Source organism: Lytechinus variegatus, chromosome 13 (genome assembly GCF_018143015.1).
Source record: "Lytechinus variegatus isolate NC3 chromosome 13, Lvar_3.0, whole genome shotgun sequence".
In the NCBI taxonomy this organism is placed as follows: domain Eukaryota; kingdom Metazoa; phylum Echinodermata; class Echinoidea; order Temnopleuroida; family Toxopneustidae; genus Lytechinus; species Lytechinus variegatus.
In genome coordinates this window covers 5,111,198-5,130,760 of record NC_054752.1, presented here as the reverse complement: position 1 = coordinate 5,130,760, position 19,563 = coordinate 5,111,198, and the positions used below count along the sequence as shown (strand labels likewise).

The 19,563-nt window shown below is 37.8% G+C and overlaps 3 protein-coding genes across 3 annotated transcripts; 1 reads left to right on the top strand and 2 right to left on the bottom strand.

The window, feature by feature from the left end:
* Nucleotides 1-1,097: 1,097 nt before the first annotated feature.
* Nucleotides 1,098-3,708, bottom strand: LOC121426594. The gene is made up of 2 exons (XM_041622950.1): nt 1,212-3,708; nt 1,098-1,102 (listed from the first exon to the last, which is right to left on the bottom strand). Exons 1-2 carry the CDS (start codon nt 3,706-3,708, stop codon nt 1,098-1,100), a joined length of 2,502 nt encoding a protein of 833 aa, XP_041478884.1.
* Nucleotides 3,709-3,779: 71 nt separating this feature from the next.
* On the bottom strand, nt 3,780-7,228 carry LOC121426591. The gene is made up of 2 exons (XM_041622945.1): nt 6,890-7,228; nt 3,780-6,614 (listed from the first exon to the last, which is right to left on the bottom strand). The coding sequence occupies exon 2, from the start codon at nt 6,420-6,422 to the stop codon at nt 3,780-3,782; it is 2,643 nt and encodes an 880-aa protein (XP_041478879.1). The 5' UTR covers nt 6,423-6,614; nt 6,890-7,228.
* Nucleotides 7,229-11,657: 4,429 nt separating this feature from the next.
* On the top strand, nt 11,658-13,493 carry LOC121426820. Its single transcript, XM_041623217.1, has one exon. It carries the CDS (start codon nt 11,670-11,672, stop codon nt 13,491-13,493), a length of 1,824 nt encoding a protein of 607 aa, XP_041479151.1. The 5' UTR covers nt 11,658-11,669.
* Nucleotides 13,494-19,563: the final 6,070 nt, after the last annotated feature.

Genomic DNA, 19,563 nt, shown 5'->3' with positions numbered 1-19,563 from the left:
GATATCATTAAATCATCATAGTGTAATTATATTATTAAGGTGATATGATTCATAAAATTCACTTACATACAAAAAAAATTCAATACTTTGGACAAAACCTTTGTCAATCATTTGAAAACGCTATATACATGTATTACAGATACCTTCATTAGATGCACATTGCAAGTGGAACGAATCTATGACATATTAGCAATTGAAAAGGAAGCACTATGTATTATATGCCACAGTATAACTAGTCTCAATATTCAGACCTGATTAAGAGCAATTCACAATTTTGTTGTCTTGTACTATACATGTAGATCATTGTGAGTTCAAAGTACAAGATCATATACACCACTGAACATGAACATGTAGTCTGAATTTCAGACCTTAAATTGAATAAGTTACTCTTAGAGAAATTCAAATTTATGTCAAATGTTCATCCTCCTTCAACCATAAATGTTCATACAGTCTTCTCTGTAGATTCGAAATGCATCATTGTCCAATCGGAGTATTGGAGTCAAAAGTACGTTCTCAAATATGGATGTCCTTCGGTTTTCGCAAAAAAAAAAAGGAGAACCTTTCCTCTGATTCACATTTTGACTATTTTCTGAGTTCGCTTTATACAAATATCAATTAATAACATATTTAAATAAAGGATAGCAAATCAAATTATGAAGTTTGCGAAAATCCTAATTAAATGTCTATAGGCTCTTTGGCTGGGAATTTACACTTGGTCTTCTTGCGCGATCAAAAGAACCAGTTTATGAATTGGGCGGTCGAGATGACACAGTGGAGAATCACGCTTTCCTTGATTGTTCAGTTTCGAATTACCTATTGCAATTTTCACTTTGCGAACATGAGTGTCACCGGAGGCATACGTTTCAACAATTCTACCCAGAGACCACATATTTCTGGGAACATTCTCATCTTTGATTAACACGATATCACCAATCCTCATGTCGCGCTGTGGAACAGTCCATTTATTTCTTGATTGGAGTTGACTAAGGAATTCCTTTCTCCAACGAGACCAAAACTCATTTGCTAGATGTTGAACTCTTCTCCAGCGTTCTTTGCGTATAAGTCCTCCCGATGAAAACTACCAGGCAGAGGAAGTATTACCCTTGATTTTTGAGTCAACAATAGATTTGGAGTTATGGGCTCTAGGTGAGATGGATCGTTCAGGAATTCTACAGACAGTGGACGACTATTCACAATAGCTGCTGCCTCACATAGCAATGTTCGCAGTGAGTCGTCGTCCAGTTGCTGACTATTTTTACACAGCAATGCTTCCAAGACTCTACGAACAGTACGTATTTGCCTCTCCCAAGCTCCTCCCATGTGGCTTGAGTAGGGGAAGTTGAAGGCGAAGTCAAAGTAATCGCATCCTTCTCTAAGCAAATGCTGTTTAACTTTCTCATGATTCATCTCCTTCCAGGCCTTCATGAGTTCATTCTCGGCACCAACAAAATTTGTCCCTCTGTCCGACCTCAGTTGACGAACAGGACCACGAACAGAGATGAAACGTCGAAGGGCATTAATGAAAGCATCAGTGGACAATGAGTTTAGTACTTCTATGTGGATTGCACGTGAAGACATACAAGTAAAGAGAAGGCCATATCTCTTTACCTCCTTTCTGCCTTCTCTGATCACCCATGGTCCAAAGCAATCCATACCACAGTAAGAAAATGGCGGTTCAGAGGCTAGACGATCCTTTGGTAGGTCCGCCATCTTTTGTATCTGAGTTGGTCGTCGTAGTTTCCGACAGGTAACACATCGAGAGATGAGCTTGGATACAAGATTACTGCAACCTAATATCCAATAACCATGGGATCTGATACAGTTAGTAGTCATACCTCTTCCCTGATGAGCAACCGCTTCGTGACAATGAGATACAATCAGATCTGCAACATGACTTTGAGGTATGATTGCGGGATGTTTGTTTGTGAACGAGGTTTCAGACCTTCTCAAGCGACCTCCTACTCTCAGGATGTTCTCACCATCTAGAAATGGGTCGAGTTGATGTAGACGGCTAGTAGTCTTAGAATGACGTCTCTTCTCACGAGATGTCTGAGTGGAATCGTTCATAACTTCCTGTCTTTGAATTTCATCATGGAATGCTTTTCTTTGTATATGCCTTATTATCTCCTTTTCTGCTTGGAGAAGTAATTCGGCAGACATAGGTTCAATTATTATCTTCTTAGCATCGCTCCTCTGGTTAGCTCTCTGATGCTTCTGTTCACACCGTCTTCGCAAGTAGGACTTTAGTCTGAGACAATTTGCTACAGCCCTTCTGGTTTGATGCCAACTGGAAAAGCGGTCTAGTCGTTCCAGCTCAAACTCATCATTCTTCTTGAAAGCAGCATGAGCTTGAGTTAGCTTCACTTCAGGGTCATTAGGAAGCATTTCACCGTCATTCTTACTTTCTACAGTTGGAATTTCCTTCTCCCACAGGAATTTGGGACCAGTTAACCATCTCGATTGCTCTATCTGATTGACAGCGAGTCCTCTTGAAGCTGTATCAGCAGGGTTAATCCTGGTGTCAATATGATGCCACTGTGAAGGCAGTGACTCGTCTCTGATCTGACTCACTGTATTGGCTACAAAAACATGATATCGTCTTGCTTCATTCTTAATGTAGCCTAAAACTACTCTGCTATCAGTCCAAAGGAAATGCTTGGCATTTACAAAATCGAGTTCATTTTGCAGAAAGGAACTCATTTTCACAGATAGCAGGGCTGCCGTTAACTCTAGTCGGGGCACGGTTACTGTCTTAATAGGAGTGACCCTCGATTTTCCCATCACCAGAGTACAGTGCACCTTGTCTTCTTGATTTGTAAGTCTCAGGTATGTGCACTGCCCATAACCGGCGTTACTAGCATCACTGAAGTGATGAAGTTGGACATCTTTGATTTCTCCAAAGTCTTTTGGTTTGTAGCATCTATCGATGGAGATGTACTGAAGTTGGAGAATGTCGGTCTTCCACTGCTCCCACTTAGCTTTGAGTGCATCAGATAAGGGGTCGTCCCATTCAGCAGAAGTTCGACATAATTCTTGGAGAATCAGCTTCGCAGGAAGTATTATAGGAGCTAATAGTCCTAGAGAATCATACACTGGCATGACTGTAGACAGGATTCCTCTGCGAGTCAGTGGTTTATCCTGAAAGTTGATCCTGAATTGAAATTTATCTGATTCAATGCACCATTGAACTCCGAGAGCTTTTTCCACAGTCAAAGTGTCTTGCAAAAGATTCAATTCCTTGAGGTCATTTCCTCTGTCATCAACTGGAACTGATTGCATTACCTTTCTGGAGTTGGATACGATCTTATGTAGGTGAAGACGTCCACGTTCACATATCTTTCTCGTCTTCATGATGAGATCAATGGCTTCATCTTCGGTTGATACAGATTTCAACCCATCATCTACGTAGAAGTCATTCTGTATGAAATCTGATGCATCTTGTCCAAACTCATCTGCATAGTCCTTTGCAATCTGCTTCAATGCAAAGTTCGAACAGCCAGGCGAAGATGCGGCACCAAAAAGATGAACGTTCATCTGGCAGTCACTAAGTCGGCGACTAACATCTCCATTTAACCACCATAGAAACCGGAGGTAATTTCTGTGCTCTTTGTTTACCTGGAATTGGTGGAACATTTCCTTCACGTCACACATGAAGGCCGTGACTTCTTTCCTGAATCGACAAAGAACACCGGTGAGGGTATTAGTCATGTCCGGTCCTGTTAACAAGTGAGCATTCAATGAAGTTCCTCTAAACTGCGAGCTACAGTCAAAAACAACTCTCAACTTGTTGGGCTGTTCACTCCATGATGGGGAATGTACCATACTTTACCCTCTTCTCCAGACTCTGATGCGACCTCTGCATAGTTGCTATTGAAGAGGGTATTCATTTGTTTTGTGTATTGTTCATGATATTCAGGATCCTTCTTAAACTTTGCCTTGAGGTGATTGAGTCTTTTCTCAGCAAGGACCCTATTATTTGGAAGAGTAGGGTTATCGTCACGGAATGGCAGGGGCATCTCATAATGACCACTTTCAGACACGTGAACTTGATGCTCCATTATCTCTAGAAATCTCAAGTCATTCCTCGAATATGGCCTTTGTCTTTTCTCTGATGCAAAGTCTGCTTCTAAAAGACGTATGACTTGAGATGGAGTAATCTCCTCCTTAATCCTTGATTGATGGCTGAAGGTAACTGTGGTTGGATGACCATCTATTTGCAATTCTTCTGGAATAACGTGCACCATAACGCGATGACTGATTCCAATATGATCATGCGCACTGTCATGATAGTTGGGTTCCATTGTACCGACAACACTCCATCCAAGATCAGTTTGTAATCCAAATGGTCCACCATCATTAGGGGAGCTTAACACAGCTCGCGGAGTGAGGGCCCTTGCACAATCATAGCCAATGAGAAGTCCAATCTCACAATCTTGAAGGGGGATCAAATGTTTGGCTATGTCGTTAAGATGAGGGTGCGCCTTAGCAATGTCTGGCGTTGGTATGTGTTCTCGATTTGCCGGCATAATATTCCGAGTGTAAGTTGGGGGCAAACAAATTTCTTCTCGTCCATTGAATGCTCGAACCTTAAGTCCACTGATCTTTTCACTCGAAATTCTCTCATTGGCCAGCGTCATGGTCGAAAGAAGCAAGTTGACTGCTATTCCTTCAATGCCCATTGCTTCCTTAGTCCTATCTAAAATGAAGCTAGTGTCTGACTGAGTGTCCAGCATAGCATACACTAACCTCTCCCCAGGTACTGATTCATGCGAGAGCCACACAGGAACTATAGTAGACGTCTTTAGAGATTTGTGATTGTCCTTCATGGTTGAAGCATGAGATCTTGTGGTTTGAGTTTCCTCAGCTTCATTCTTTATTTCAGCTCTCTTAGATTGTTGTCTTTCTGTCCAGTTTTCATCATGCAGAACGGTGGGGTGACGTCTTTTGCATGTTGAACATGATGACCTCTTCTTACAATTCTTAGATAGATGACCGGACCTTAAACATCCGAAGCACAGACCATGATCGAAAACAAATTTGGTTCGGTGATCTAATGTCTGTGACATGAAGGATTTACAAGTAGCAAGATGATGTTCTCCCTTACAGTAAGTGCAAAGGGGTTTCCATTTTCCTTTCCCTCCATTTGCTTGCTGTCCCTGCACACTGGTCGATAATGTTCTCACATTAGAAGACTGCTGTCTCCTATCTTTCAAGGACGTCTGATTAGAAGTGATCGGATCACAAGCGATATCTGCCTCATCGCTGATGAATGCCGTGAAGACAGAAAAGGGAGGAAAGGATCCTCTGTCTTGCCGCCATTTGACTACATTCCTGCCCCATCTTGTGATTAGCCAATCAGGCAGTTTGCTCATCATTTTTTTGTTCTCTCTTTCATCATCCAAATGATGTAAGTGATGGACATATCTGGCTGCTGTACAACACTGGTGAAGAAAATCTCCAAATCTCCGAAGACCTAAATAGTCCTTGGGGCTGATTTTAGGCCAGTCATCAAGTTTGTCCCGGAAGGCATTTGAAATAACAAAGGGATTTCCATACCTCTCTTGTAACACCTTCATGGCTTCCACATATGCAGCGTCATCTCCTAGCATGGAGTATCCTTTCACTAACACCAATGGTGCACCTTTAAGATACTTCAGCAGGAAGTAAAATCTCTCTCCGGCTGGAATACCGCGATGTTCAATGAGAGCATCATAGCTTCGCTTCCATGATGTGTATTCTAGTGGATTACCATCGAAAACTCCAGGCTCAGGTATTGGAAGTCTGTTCAAGCGAAGAAGTTCCGTCAAACTACTAGCAAGGGCAACTTCTTCTTTATGATGGCTTGATGTATGCGTATTCTTGTGTGACGCTGCTTCAGGATCATCGGTTGGTTCCTCGATCCTTCTCGTCGTGGTAATGTCCCTTTCCTTTGGAGAATTTACCTTCCTTGAATCATCTACCCAATCCTGGCACAGCTTTCGTGAAGTTGACGAGACGGACAAGTGAGAAGTTCCTTTATGTGAAGACATTTCGCCTCGTAGTGCAAGAAGCATCTTTAAAGTGTCCTTCATCAAGGAAGAATGTTCCTCTTCAATTTCATCCAATTTCTCCTCACTGCCATCGTTAACATTCATGGATGAAGACAATTCAGCTAAACTCTCCTGCACTGAGATGACATTGTCCATGGCTGCTTGCAAATTATCACGGCCATCTTTAATCACCGAAGATTCAACATCATCTTCAACTAGAAGCTCTCTAAGTTTGTTAGAAAGCCTTCTCCATTTAGTAATAGAACTTTTCCAGACTTTAAGCTTAGCATCCAACTGATGTTGAAGTCCCTTCTCAGTTGGCTTCCGTGTTCTTACACTTGCATCACCACCGCCATTAGCTGTGACTTGCTTAGATTCAACAGGCTCAGACATCTTGAATCTTCTTTGGTAATGATGATAAATCTTTGTAAAGAGTTTTCACTGTAACTGGAGACTTGTTCGAGAGTTTAATAACAAAAAACAAAGGTCACGACGGGAATGTAAATTTCATGCCATCCTTTAATTCTTCGTTCATTCTCTTCTGTGTAATCTGACATGAAGCAATTGCTAATAATTCCGTGAAAACTGTAAGGATAAACAAAATGATAGGAAATTAATAAGTATGAGAGCAATAAACCTTTACATCATAAATTAAATATTCTACCTGAATATAAATCATAATCCTGTTTCAAGATACATTAACTAGCACCTGAGAAATTCATGTACTTTATATTCTCCTATCATCAATTACAATTAATACACAATAGCAATATCAAGTCAATCCAACCAGATTAAAATCAACCTTTTTTGCATTATAAAATTTGTATTTCTTAAATAAATGAATCAATGTTTCTACTGACCTCTTTGCCTCTTGAAATCTTCTTAATTAGGGCAATCCCATGTAGGATGCTTTAGATTTATGTTGATTCAAAAACTCAAACAGAATCTCCAGAGCTGATTCCAATATCACATTACCTCAGTTTGCCAAGAGATGGCGCTAACAAAAGAAAATCTCAGACAAGGCATACATAGCACACATACTATACATGCAAAGTGTAAATACATAGAAAAATGTGTGTGTGCTCACTCAAGTAGTCTGACCCACAGACCCCATGAAATTTTCCAGTTTTAACACAATAAATCATTTGATGGCTTTTCAGATAAATAAAATATACAAAATTATCTTCAAAGCAGCTTTCATTACAGCTTGGTTTTCCGCTTTAATAAATTTCATCGCTCCTCACGGAATCCTCTAAGACTAATTATTTCAGAAGTTAATGTGACCAATAAGAATCAGCAAAGAGGTAAAGAGAGGGGGAGAGACGGGAAAACAAGTCACAGGCAGTGAAAGAGACAGAAAAGGAAGGGAAACAGGTGGGGGGGAGGGAGAGTAAGAAATAGAGACACATGAAACAAAATAGAGGGGAGAGGGAGAGAGAGAGATGAAGAATCGGACGAATTTATTCAAAGAACGAGACAGAAATAAAGTAAACTAGGGAGATGGCAAATTAACATTCAGAGACAGAGAAGGAACACCAGAGAGAGAGGGGGATAATGAGAGAATGTGACAAGCAGAAAGGTGAGAGAGACGGGGGATGGCAAATAAACATTTAGAGACAGAAAAGGAATACCAGCGAGATAGAAAGAGAGAGGGAGTGGGACAGTAAGAGAACGGGACAAGCAGAAAGGGGAGAGAGAGACAGGAGAGGGGGGTTGTAGTGAAGTTGACGTATTTTTATTCTCCGATAATCATCAAACCCACTTGGTCTACCATCAATGTGGTCTGGTATTAGTTTGGTACAACCATCCCTTGGTCTTAAATGTCATTTAGTCTAATGCCCAGATTGGGTATCGCTTTCATTAAGTCTATTGTACTTGCCTAATGGAAATGTGATCCATAATTAATTCATATAATGATATACCATAAATGCTGTTAGATCAAGTGGATATATAAGACGATATGGGAATGGCCAAACTCGACATTATACAAAGTGCTCAATTGGCTAAATAATAACTCAGCCCAGAATGGTTATTTATAGGACTAGTAATAACACAATTGAAGTACGAAACGCCTTGCAACTTGATTATGTGCTAAAATGATAGCGAAACCCATTGCTTTTTTTTTTGCTTTCATGAATTTCGTGAACAGTAGCGGAAACCCCAAACAATAATACATTTTGGGGAAGCAAGGTAAAACCCCATGATTCTTCATACTGTATTGTGACAAAGTCTAACCTGAATAGGATAGTCTGTGACGTGAGTAATGTTTGTATAAGAAAAATTAGATCACATATTCCAGGGTATTTATTCTCTTCATGCTAGATGATTTTCAATAAAAGCATTTATCTTTCACAATAGAAGCCGCACAATCTCGTGATTTCAAGAGTAAAAATACTGTGAATGATTTGAGAGACGATGAGAGAGAGAGAGGGTGGGAGAGATGGGAGGTGGAGGTGAGTGAGAGAAGAGGGGAGGGAACTAGAAAGCGAGAAATGCATTCATTGAATTATAAGTACTAGATAATAAATGATTGAAAGAGGATAATTGAGAGAGAGAGAAGGGGAGAGAGATGAAAAGAGAGAGGGAGAGAGGGTGGGAGAGATGGGAGGTGGAGGTGACCGAGAGAAGAGGGGAGGGAACTAGAAAGCGAGAAATGCATTCATTGAATTATAAGTACCAGATAATAAATGACTGAAAGAGGATAATTGAAAGAGAGAGAAGGGGAGAGAGATGAAAAGAGAGAGGGAGAGAGGGTGGGAGAGATGGGAGGTGGAGGTGACCGAGAGAAGAGGGTAGGGAGCTAGAAAGCGAGAAATGCATTCATTGAATTATAAGTACTAGATAATAAATAAAGTCTCACCATGGTATGTAAATCAAAACTATGAATCTTTCATTATTTTATCATTTCGCAACCCATTCCATCCCTCTTCCATCTATAAGCGTTCAAACCATTCTCTGACATACAGGTCCAACAAAAGATACGAAAATAAAAAAGGGGGGCTCTTAATATAAATTCTACTCTTTTCATACATGGATAGCCTTCTCAGCATGTAATCTTTAGAATTTAGATTCGGGCATGTATGGAAGCTTAAAAGTGCCACCGAGATGTTGAGATAATTATCTCGGGAAGTCGACATCTTGATAGCAAAAGATAAGATGACGAGATCCTGGATCTCATCATGTTGACATCTTGTAGAAGAGATGATGATATGACAAGATCCCGGATCTCATCATGTTGACATCTTGTAGAAGAGATGATGAGATGATGAGATGATGAGATGATCTTGTCATCTCAACATCTCTTCTTAAGATGTTGACATGATGAGATCCAGGATCTTGTCATCTCATCATCTCTTCTACAAGATGTCAACATGATGAGATCCAGGATCTTGTCATCTCATCATCTCTTCTACAAGATGTCAACATGATGAGATCCGGGATCTTGTCATCTCATCATCTCTTCCAAAAGATGTCAACATGATGAGATCCAGGATCTTGTCATCTCATCATCTCTTCTAAGAGATGTCAACATGATGAGATCCGGGATCTTGTCATCTCAACATCTCTTCTAAGAGATGTCAACATGATGAGATCCGGGATCTTGTCATCTCATCATCTCTTCTAAAAGATGTTGACATGATGAGATCCAGGATCTTGTCATCTCATCATCTCTTCTAAAAGATGTCGACATGATGAGATCCAGGATCTCGTCATCTTATCTTTTGCTATCAAGATGTCGACTTCCCGAGATAATTATCTCAACATCTCGGTGGCACTTTTAAGCTTCCATAGGCATGCATATATTTATTTCAAAACATCGCTAACAACTTCACACCACGTTCCCCGTTCATAAACCATTTATGCTCTTTACTAGTGATTTAGGAGCAATTTCGTTAATGGTATCTGCAGGCTAATCACTGATATAAATGAAGATTACAGCGCCATCTATCTAGAAATAATTTATACCGAGGCGTATTGTTATTGTAATTATGAAACTGGCTTTAGCCCGAGGTGCCTTTCAGCGCTCAGTGCCTTCAAGAAATTAATCCTGCCGGGTACCAATTCACCTCACCTGGGTTGAGTACAGCACAATGTGGGTAAATTTCTTGCGGAAGGAATACACGTCATTGCTGGGTTTTGAACCCACGTCCCTCTAATTGAAAGACGAGAGTCGTAACCACTAGACGACAACGCCCCCCCCCCCTCAGAAGAATAGAGGAAGAGGAACCATGCAAAGAGAAGGAGGGAAGAGAAAGGGGCAAAAAAGACTGTAATTAAAAATAGTTGACTGGACAACCCCAATTCTGTCAGCACTTAGGTGCAGTTACCCGCCTTTCCCTCACCAGTTAATTGCCATGACGGCCACCCCCCCCCCCCTCCTTCGGATTTTCATATTCTACCGTCAGTCCACTAATTTACCTCCTACATGTCCTACCAAGATTACGACAAAGTCCAAAGGGCAATGCACAAAAATCATATTCGATGATATAAATATTTATTCTATTTTGATGTATTATATTTATACGTGAAGAGTATACACAACTTTGGCATTAACAGTGAATAAGGTTTTGTATACCTACATGAAATGTAAGCAAATTGATCAAACAAACGTCCAAGTTCAATATTCAGGTTGGGCTACATGATTACATATTTCATCGTGACAGTATATGGACCTGTTAAAAGCCTTTACTTTTTCAACAGGAGTTGGAAGAACCAACTACCCGCAATTTTATAGGATTTACATTAAAAAGGGTAAGATTAAATCTAAAGCGTATACGTTATTAGAAATTAGAATAATTGTAGTTGAGACTGCTGTAATAGCAATAACATGCCTTTATCGCCATCTATCTAGAAATGTACCATTCCGAGGCTCACAAGAGAAAATAAAGAATGAGACAGTTTGGATGAGTAAACTAGTACCAAGAACTGTTAGAGAATAGAAGACTTTTATGTTAAATTTGAAAATCTCCAATGATAAAATGATTTATTTTTTAATTTAATAGTTAATAAGAGAAGATGCTCCTGCAAAGAAAGCTCGCTTACCATAATCTACACTCGTTGTTGTATCAGAGAAAGTCTATTCACTATTAAGTGTTAATCGTTTGGGTCTTACGAAGAGGCTGGCGTCATGATCTGAGCTGATGGTGTGTACAAGGCATGGCAAGATCTTAAAAACATGTTGGTGCAACTCCATTTAAAGCTTTCCAAGTGAATATTGGCATATACTACCGTAACTACATGTAATAAACTCGATTGTTAAACTATAATGAGACTATATTTCGGTGCAAGTTTTATTGATATGAAAAAATGAAATATCCAAACACGAAACAATTAAAAAGGATGTAGTAATGACAATATTTCACCCCCATCCCCCCCCCCTTTCTCTCTCTCTCTCTCACTTTCTCTCCCTCTCACGCACACCCTTCGCCTCTTATTATACCGAAAGTACGTGCAAGACCTCGCACATCCGGAAAGGGAGAAGACGTTACATTCATATCTGAATTTTTTATCCATCCCTTTTAAATTCATTTTCGTCCCTTTTACCGATTTTTGCTGCGCTCTTGGATATACACCTTTTTTTGTTTCCGATTTATCTTATCCTTTTCCGTATCCCTTCTGTAGGTTAATACCTTGATCACTATGGCGTCTAAATTCAGCTCAGTAGAGGGCTCTGTTTGTGAAGAAGCTGACTGTGAATCGATTACTGACGTCACGTTCTATGTGAAGGAGAAGAAGAAGCTCTGTCATGACTGCGCCTTGAAAAAAGAATGCATCGGAATAGCACGAAGAGGTGTACCTAATGTCTTATGTAAGGAACATGACGAATTAATACGTTTGTACTGCAGAACACATAACGTACCATTATGTTATTCATGTGCATTGACAGATCATCGCCGACAACAATGCGTTCAAGAGGATATCATGATCGCACTGAAGAAAAATAGAGAAGATCTCAGCATCCTAAAGAATAGGGCGATTGATAAATCAGAGTTATGTCGCGTCTATGGAAATGAGATTCATAAGACCAGACAAGCCAAAGACGAACATCTACAAACTATTCAGAATGATGTTGATTCCGAAATCGAAAACGCGATCGAAAGAGACAGAGCGAGGGAAAGGGAAGATGTTGATCAAATCAACAAGAAGATTGATGGGGAAAATAAAAAACTTCAGAAGGAGATTCGAAAGCTCCAGGATAAAATTCAAAAGAACAATGAGAAGAGAGAGAAGCGGCATGAAGAAAATCGTTCAATTGCAGAGAAAAGACGGAAGCCGATTACTGATAAACAACGCATTCTTCAGAATGACATTCAGAAAATCGCTCAAGAGATCGATAGAAAGATTGGAGAGCTTGAGAAATCATGGCAAGACGGTACCAAATCAACGGAGAATGCAAAACGGGCACTGGACAGAATTCTTGAAGACGATAAAAATATTGTAATAGATGGACATCGTGTGCATGCATCAGTGAGTGAGGAACTAAAGAAGCAACTGAATGATGGTGAGGTGAAAGAAATAAATCGTGTTGTATCAGGTGTGAGGTTTGTGAAGGGTGTTGGGAGAGAAACGTATGATGGAAGAATTGATGGGTATGATGGAGAGTGGAAGCTCATTGATACAATCAATGTCAGAGATAAAATCACATTCCCGTGCATTGTGGGATGTTTAGATGAAGATAAGGTGATGATCAGAGATGCACTGATTAGTGAAGGATATACCTACATGTACATGTTAGATTTGAACAGTAAAACCACACAGAGAGTGATCAACGGTAGTGATACATCATGTATAATCTCATGTGCAGTACTGAATGATGACAAGATAGTATGTGGTAGATACATCAAAGGTTGTACAGGAGACAGTCTACCTGGGTGCATCAGTGTATACGACAGACAGTGGAATCACATCAATGACGTCACAATACCAAGAAACACGACGCGTACTGATGTAGGGGTGTACGTTGCAATCGATCAGGATGGGATGATCATCGCTGCTGAAGTTGGTCAGTCTGTGATATACGTCATCAACCCAGCTAATGATGAGATTATCAATACCATCACGTGTAAAGAGAAGATAGTAATGTACGATGTGCTGTCATCAGGTCACATCATCGCTCGACCTTCACCACCTGATCGCAGAGCGCTCATCATTGACAGAGTGGGTGATCACAGGGAAATCCCCCACAGTGATGTCATCTTGAATGTGTGTGTTGATCGTATGACAGACGACCTCTACGTCGTGACATCAGATGATGAGTGCAAGACGTGTGTGATTGATCAGGTGATGAGTGAGGGTGATATGAAGAAGAGAAGAGTAGCATCATTCCCTTTATCAACTAGACTGGATAGAAATAAGAGATTCAATCACCTTGTCGGATCTCGAGTGATGATGACGTCATCAGGGAATATGATTGCATGTGATGGAGATAATGTTCTCATATTCAAAAAGCGATTCATCCTCTAGAGTCTAGATCCATGACAGATAATAATACCGAACAAAGATATTGGGAATGTTGCTACATCTTACCAATATATGCTTTCAAAAAAAAAACACAATGGAAACGCAAGATTCATTGTAATTCCTGGTTTCTTTGTGGGTAAGCTTCATAGTCATATTGGAAACCTATCAAAGATATGCTCTTTTCTTGTACGTTGTGTCAGAATATTTTATACCAGACTATACGCCGTTGATTTCTTGGCATGAGTAAACGTTAACACTACAAATATCTGCATAGCAGCTCTTTACTGTACCCGCGTAATTTGAGTTCAGTTCCATATGTAGTACTGAACAGTTAAAATTTTCCCTATTATGTACTCATGCCGGTTAAAAAAAAATATCCATCGCGTGTATCATAGCTACCAAGGTCTTATCAAATAGCTCTATGGTCTTATCATGCTAATGAAACAGTAGTTGTTACTGTAAATAAATGTTCAGTAATATCTTGATTCAGTAATGAAAATTAACATTACATGAAGCGTTATACCCCTTTATAGATTGAAATTGTACCTTTGACTCCTTTCAACGCGTTATATAGTCCAGGATAGGCCCCATAGAAACTTGACCAAACCTTGTTTTTTTATATATACAATATTTTTTGATGGTTTCTTGTCAATTCGAGGGTGCTGATTACGAATCTGGATGATGCCACTCGTGTAACCTTGAGCATTTTCCGCAAATTGGCAAAATCCAATATGGCCGCCAAAATATGCAAATTACCCATAAAATCCTAAAATTGTCCGCACATTGGCTATGAAATGCATGGAAGCGTGTGGCAGGAGTAAAATACACTCTGAAAAAATAATTTTTGACAAAATATTTATTTTCTGATATTCAAAATGGCCGCCATATTCCATTGTATACTCTATTATGTACAATATGAATAGGGAAAACTAATTTTTACAAAAAATGAGCACTAAACCGCAAAAAATCGCGATATATGAACGAAGTAATATTATGCAAATCATCATTACTAAGGAGATACATCATTTATTATGTCATAAATGGGAACATTTCTGCATTTTGATGTCTAAAATGGCCGCCACTGGCCCAAACAGTATTGCGTACAATGGTAATGGGGGCCAAAAAATTCACGAGAGTGATCACTAAAATGCATATTATTAAGATTAAACGAGTGGAATAGTGACTAAAAACATAATTATTAACGAAATATATTATTAATGTGCCATGTATGTGATGAATGTTGTATTTAGATATTCAAAATGGCTGCCAAAGGCCCTAAAAGCATTATCCACAATGAGAAAGTGGGGCAAAGAAATCACAAGAGTGATCACTAAAATGCATATTATATGTGATAAATTCATGGGATACTGTTTAAAAACGTATTTTCTAACGAAATACATCATTCAGGTTCAAAGTTTGTGTTAAATACTGTATTTTTACTTTCAAAATGGCCGCCAGAGACATTAACAGTCTTATGCACAATGCAAAGTGGGAAACCAATATTCACAAGAGTGAGCACCATAAATGCAGATATTAGAGATCTATGAGTAAAATATTGTCTGAAAGCATAATTTCTATTAAGAGATATCATTTACTATGCCAGATAGGTGATAGATACTGTGATTGGAATGTCAAAATGGCCGCTACAGGCCCAAACAGTATTGCGTACAATGGTAATGGGGGCCAAAAAATTCACAAGAGTGATCACTAAAATGCATATTATTAAGATTAAACGAGTGGAATAGTGACTAAAAACATAATTATTAACGAAATATATTATTAATATGCCATGTATGTGATGAATGTTGTATTTAGATACTCAAAATGGCTGCCAAAGGCCCTCAAAGCATTATCCACAATGAGAAAGTGGGGCAAAGAAATCACAAGAGTGATCACTAAAATGCATATTATATGTGATAAATTCATGGGATACTGTTTAAAAACGTATTTTCTAACAAAATACATCATTCAGGTTCAAAGTTTGTGTTAAATACTGTTTTTCTACTTTCAAAATGGCCGCCAGAGACATTAACAGTCTTATGCACAATGCAAAGTGGGAAACCAATATTCACAAGAGTGAGCACCATAAATGCAGATATTAGAGATCTATGAGTAAAATATTGTATGAAAGCATAATTTCTATTAAGAGATATCATTTACTATGCCGGATAGGTGATAGATACTGTTATTGGAAAGTCAAAATGGCCGCTACAGGCCCTACGATATTATACACAATGTGAATGGGAACAAATTATTTCAGCATAATTTGGCTTTGCTTGGCCAATTTGGGATGTATGAGTGAAATATCGTCTGAAAACATGATTTATAACAAAATATATGATATCTTATGTAATTTATGTGATGAATGCTGTATTTTGACATTCAAAATGGCCGCCATAATCCCTATATTTATCATGTACAATGCGAATGGAGAAACTAATTTTCACAAGAGTGAGAATCATGACATGCATATGACTGTGATATACGAGTAAAAATATTGTCTTAAACATGATTTCTAACTAAATACATCACATATTGGTTGTGGAGGTTGTGAATCCAAAATGGCTGCAATAGGTCCTAAAAGTATTATGTACATTGTAACATTAGACATATAATTTTGACAGAATTTGGCTTTGTTTGACTCTAAATATTGTCTATTATTGTGAATTCTGATGCAAGGGTGAAATATTGTCTAACACCATGGTTTCTAACGAGATATATCATAATGTTGTGTATTTAAGGTGATAAACACTGCATTTTTAAATTGAAAATTGTCAACATAAGCCCTTATCGTATAATATACAATTTTAGTGTAGACAAATAATGTTCACAAAAAGGGCATATGGCAGCCATTTTGTATGTTGAAATACAGTATTTATCACATAAATTACATAAGAGATGATATATTTTGTCATAAATCATGTTTTCAGACGATATTTCACTCATACATCACCATTTGGCCAAGCAAAGCCAAATTCTGATGAAATAATTTGTTCCCATTCACATTGTGCATAATATCTTAAGGGCCTGTAGCGGCCATTTTGATTTTCCAATAACAGTTTTTATCACCTAACTGGCAGAATAAATGATATCTCTTAATAGAAATCATGCTTTCAATATTTTACTCATAGATCACTAATATCTGCATTTATGGTGCTCACTCTTGTGAATATTGGTTTCCCACTTTGCATTGTGCATAAGACTGTTAATGTCTCTGGCGGCCATTTTGAAAGTAAAAATACAGTATTTCACACAAACTTTGAACCTGAATGATGTATTTTGTTAGAAAATACGTTTTTAAACAGTATCCCATGAATTTATCACATATAATATGCATTTTAGTGATCACTCTTGTGATTTCTTTGCCCCACTTTCTCATTGTGGATAATGCTTTTAGGGCCTTTGGCAGCCATTTTGAATATCTAAATACAACATTCATCACATACATGGCATATTAATAATATATTTCGTTAATAATTATGTTTTTAGTCACTATTCCACTCGTTTAATCTTAATAATATGCATTTTAGTGATCACTCTTGTGAATTTTTTGGCCCCCATTACCATTGTACGTAATACTGTTTGGGCCAGTGGCGGCCATTTTAGATATCAAAATACAGAAATATTCCCATTTATGATATAATAAATGGTATATCTCTTTGGTAATAATGATTTGCATATATCACTTCGTTCATACATCGCGATTTCTTGGCGGTTTAGTGCTCACTTTTGTGAAAGCTAGTTTTCCATATTCATATCGTACATAATAGAGTATACAATGGACTATGGCGGCCATTTTAAATATGAGGAAAATAAATATTTTGTCAAAAATTGTTTTTTCAGGGAGTATCTCACTCCTGCCACACAATTTCATGCATTTCGTAGCTAATGTGCGGACAATTTTAGGATTTTTATGGGTAATTTGCATATTTTGGCGGCCATATTGGATTTTGCCAATTTGCGGAAAATGCTCAAGGTTACACGAGTGGCATCATTCAGATTCGTAATCAGCACCCTCGAATTGACAAGAAACCATCAAAAAATATTGTATATATAAAAAAAACAAGGTTACGCCTCTTCTATCCTGGACTAATATTAAATCATGATTGTTCTCATAATAATGTTGCGTTTTTAGAGAGGATCGTGGTCATGTTCGCTATACCTAGATACACATTACATCCAAACATTGCTTGCTTGTTTGTTATTTTCACTTCCAACATGAGATCAAGATCCCAACAAAGTATTTTGATGTGGCTACATACGAAACAGCCCCTGAAATGATCTCAAGCATGACATGGTTGTAATTACCTGGATTTACCGAGAGAGGGGGCTGTTACAATGATTACGATACATTTTGGCAAATTGCACTTTGTGCTCTTGCAAAAAACAATGCATTATACATAACTATATAGAAGCAGTAATGTATAACTTCACAATTGAGACTTGGTAACCAAAATATGCCAGTATAGTGTATATTTACCAATGGGATCTGTTGTTACCAGAATGCGCATTTGATGGTGATTTATTACATTGTGGTCACGTATAGCTACGTTTTGTTTTTCTTTGGTCCATTACAGGATAATCTTTCATTATTGCTTTTTAATCTAATTACTATATTGATAGGTGCTTCTGCAAGAGTGAAACGGGAAATCTAATTAAAATGATGGCTGGTTTGATTTTGAATGTCCATGTGTATAAAGATTATTGTGTTTTTAATGAACAGTTGCATATTTATGATAAACCATTCAAGTAGGCCTATGTCAATGGCTGTTTTGCTTGCTAGAATGTTTATAAAATCTATGTTCAATTACGATTTAGTTGCAGGCGCATTAAAACGATAACTGTAATTTGTTGGATTTCTTTCATTTTCATCCTAACGGAAATAGTTATAATAATGCTTTGTGTAATCGAAACTGTTTTGATTACATCTTTTCTTCCCAGGAATCAAAATGAATATGTGCAAGAGTTTAACAGAAGACTTTTTTTGATTGCTGGTCGATTTTTATATCAACAGATTCAGATATATAAAGATTGATTCATTCGCTTTAAAAACATAATCAGTTAGATGTTTGTGGTAGACTGATGTAAATACGTTTATTTCAATACTATATCGGGCAGTGACTGTGTTGCTGTAAATTTATGTTCAATCATTATATGTTGGCAGGCGCATTATATGATCACCTAAATAACTAAAATCGGTTAGATTTGTATCGTTTTCCACGCTTGTAGAAATTATTTTTATCAATTCGTTGTTCATTCGAAATTGGTTTGACGACATCTTTTCATCTGAATAACGTAAATGAACTTGATTGGGAAAGATGATAAAAACTTAATTGGGAATATGGGATGTATGCGATAGTTGTTGTTTTTAAACGGTTTATCCAATCATCTTTTCATGTTTTCATGTATCATATTTTAATATTAACCACAAATTATAGAAGATCATTGTACATACTACAACTAAATCATTTGAATATCTGAATCTACTGTAAAAAAACACCATGAAAACATTTTCAGAGATGTGTATTTTGGGTTCTTTACAAGGATATTGCTTTACTTATATTTCCATTTACTCTAACCTAGTACATTTAACAGGTGATTCTGCTATAGTCAAAAAATATATTGATTGCTAGTATATTTTTTGAAACACATGGACTATATTGTAGATGAATTTGCTTGAAGGGAATTATTCTGCCGCTATTAAACTGATGTAAATACTTTTTTTTTTCTAGTTACCACCTCAGACTCTTTATCTTGCCTAATTTAATTTTCAATTTCAAGTAATGAGCTTCACTTGACAGGTATATTTTGTTTATACATACATGCAATGAAAACATGACATACTGTGTATGAAATTTAAATTTTCAAATACCTTTAAGAAAAGGATTTAGTAATATGAATATGATGAACACATGTAATCACGAGGGGGTCTTGAACAGTTTTGTTTCGAAATCGATTAGATTTGTTTCATTTTTCATGCTACCTGAAATGATTTTATATTGATATAGAACAAAAATAGGATAATAGCGCAATAGTCCTTAAAGTGTTGTAAACGCTTTCTGCGATCATCTTT

What these genes read in the sequence shown, in the direction of transcription:
- LOC121426820 (XM_041623217.1), top strand. Translation starts at nt 11,670, where the DNA reads ATGGCGTCTAAATTCAGCTCAGTAGAGGGCTCTGTTTGTGAAGAAGCT.
- LOC121426591 (XM_041622945.1), bottom strand. Translation starts at nt 6,422, where the DNA reads ATGTCTGAGCCTGTTGAATCTAAGCAAGTCACAGCTAATGGCGGTGGT.
- LOC121426594 (XM_041622950.1), bottom strand. Translation starts at nt 3,708, where the DNA reads ATGACTAATACCCTCACCGGTGTTCTTTGTCGATTCAGGAAAGAAGTC.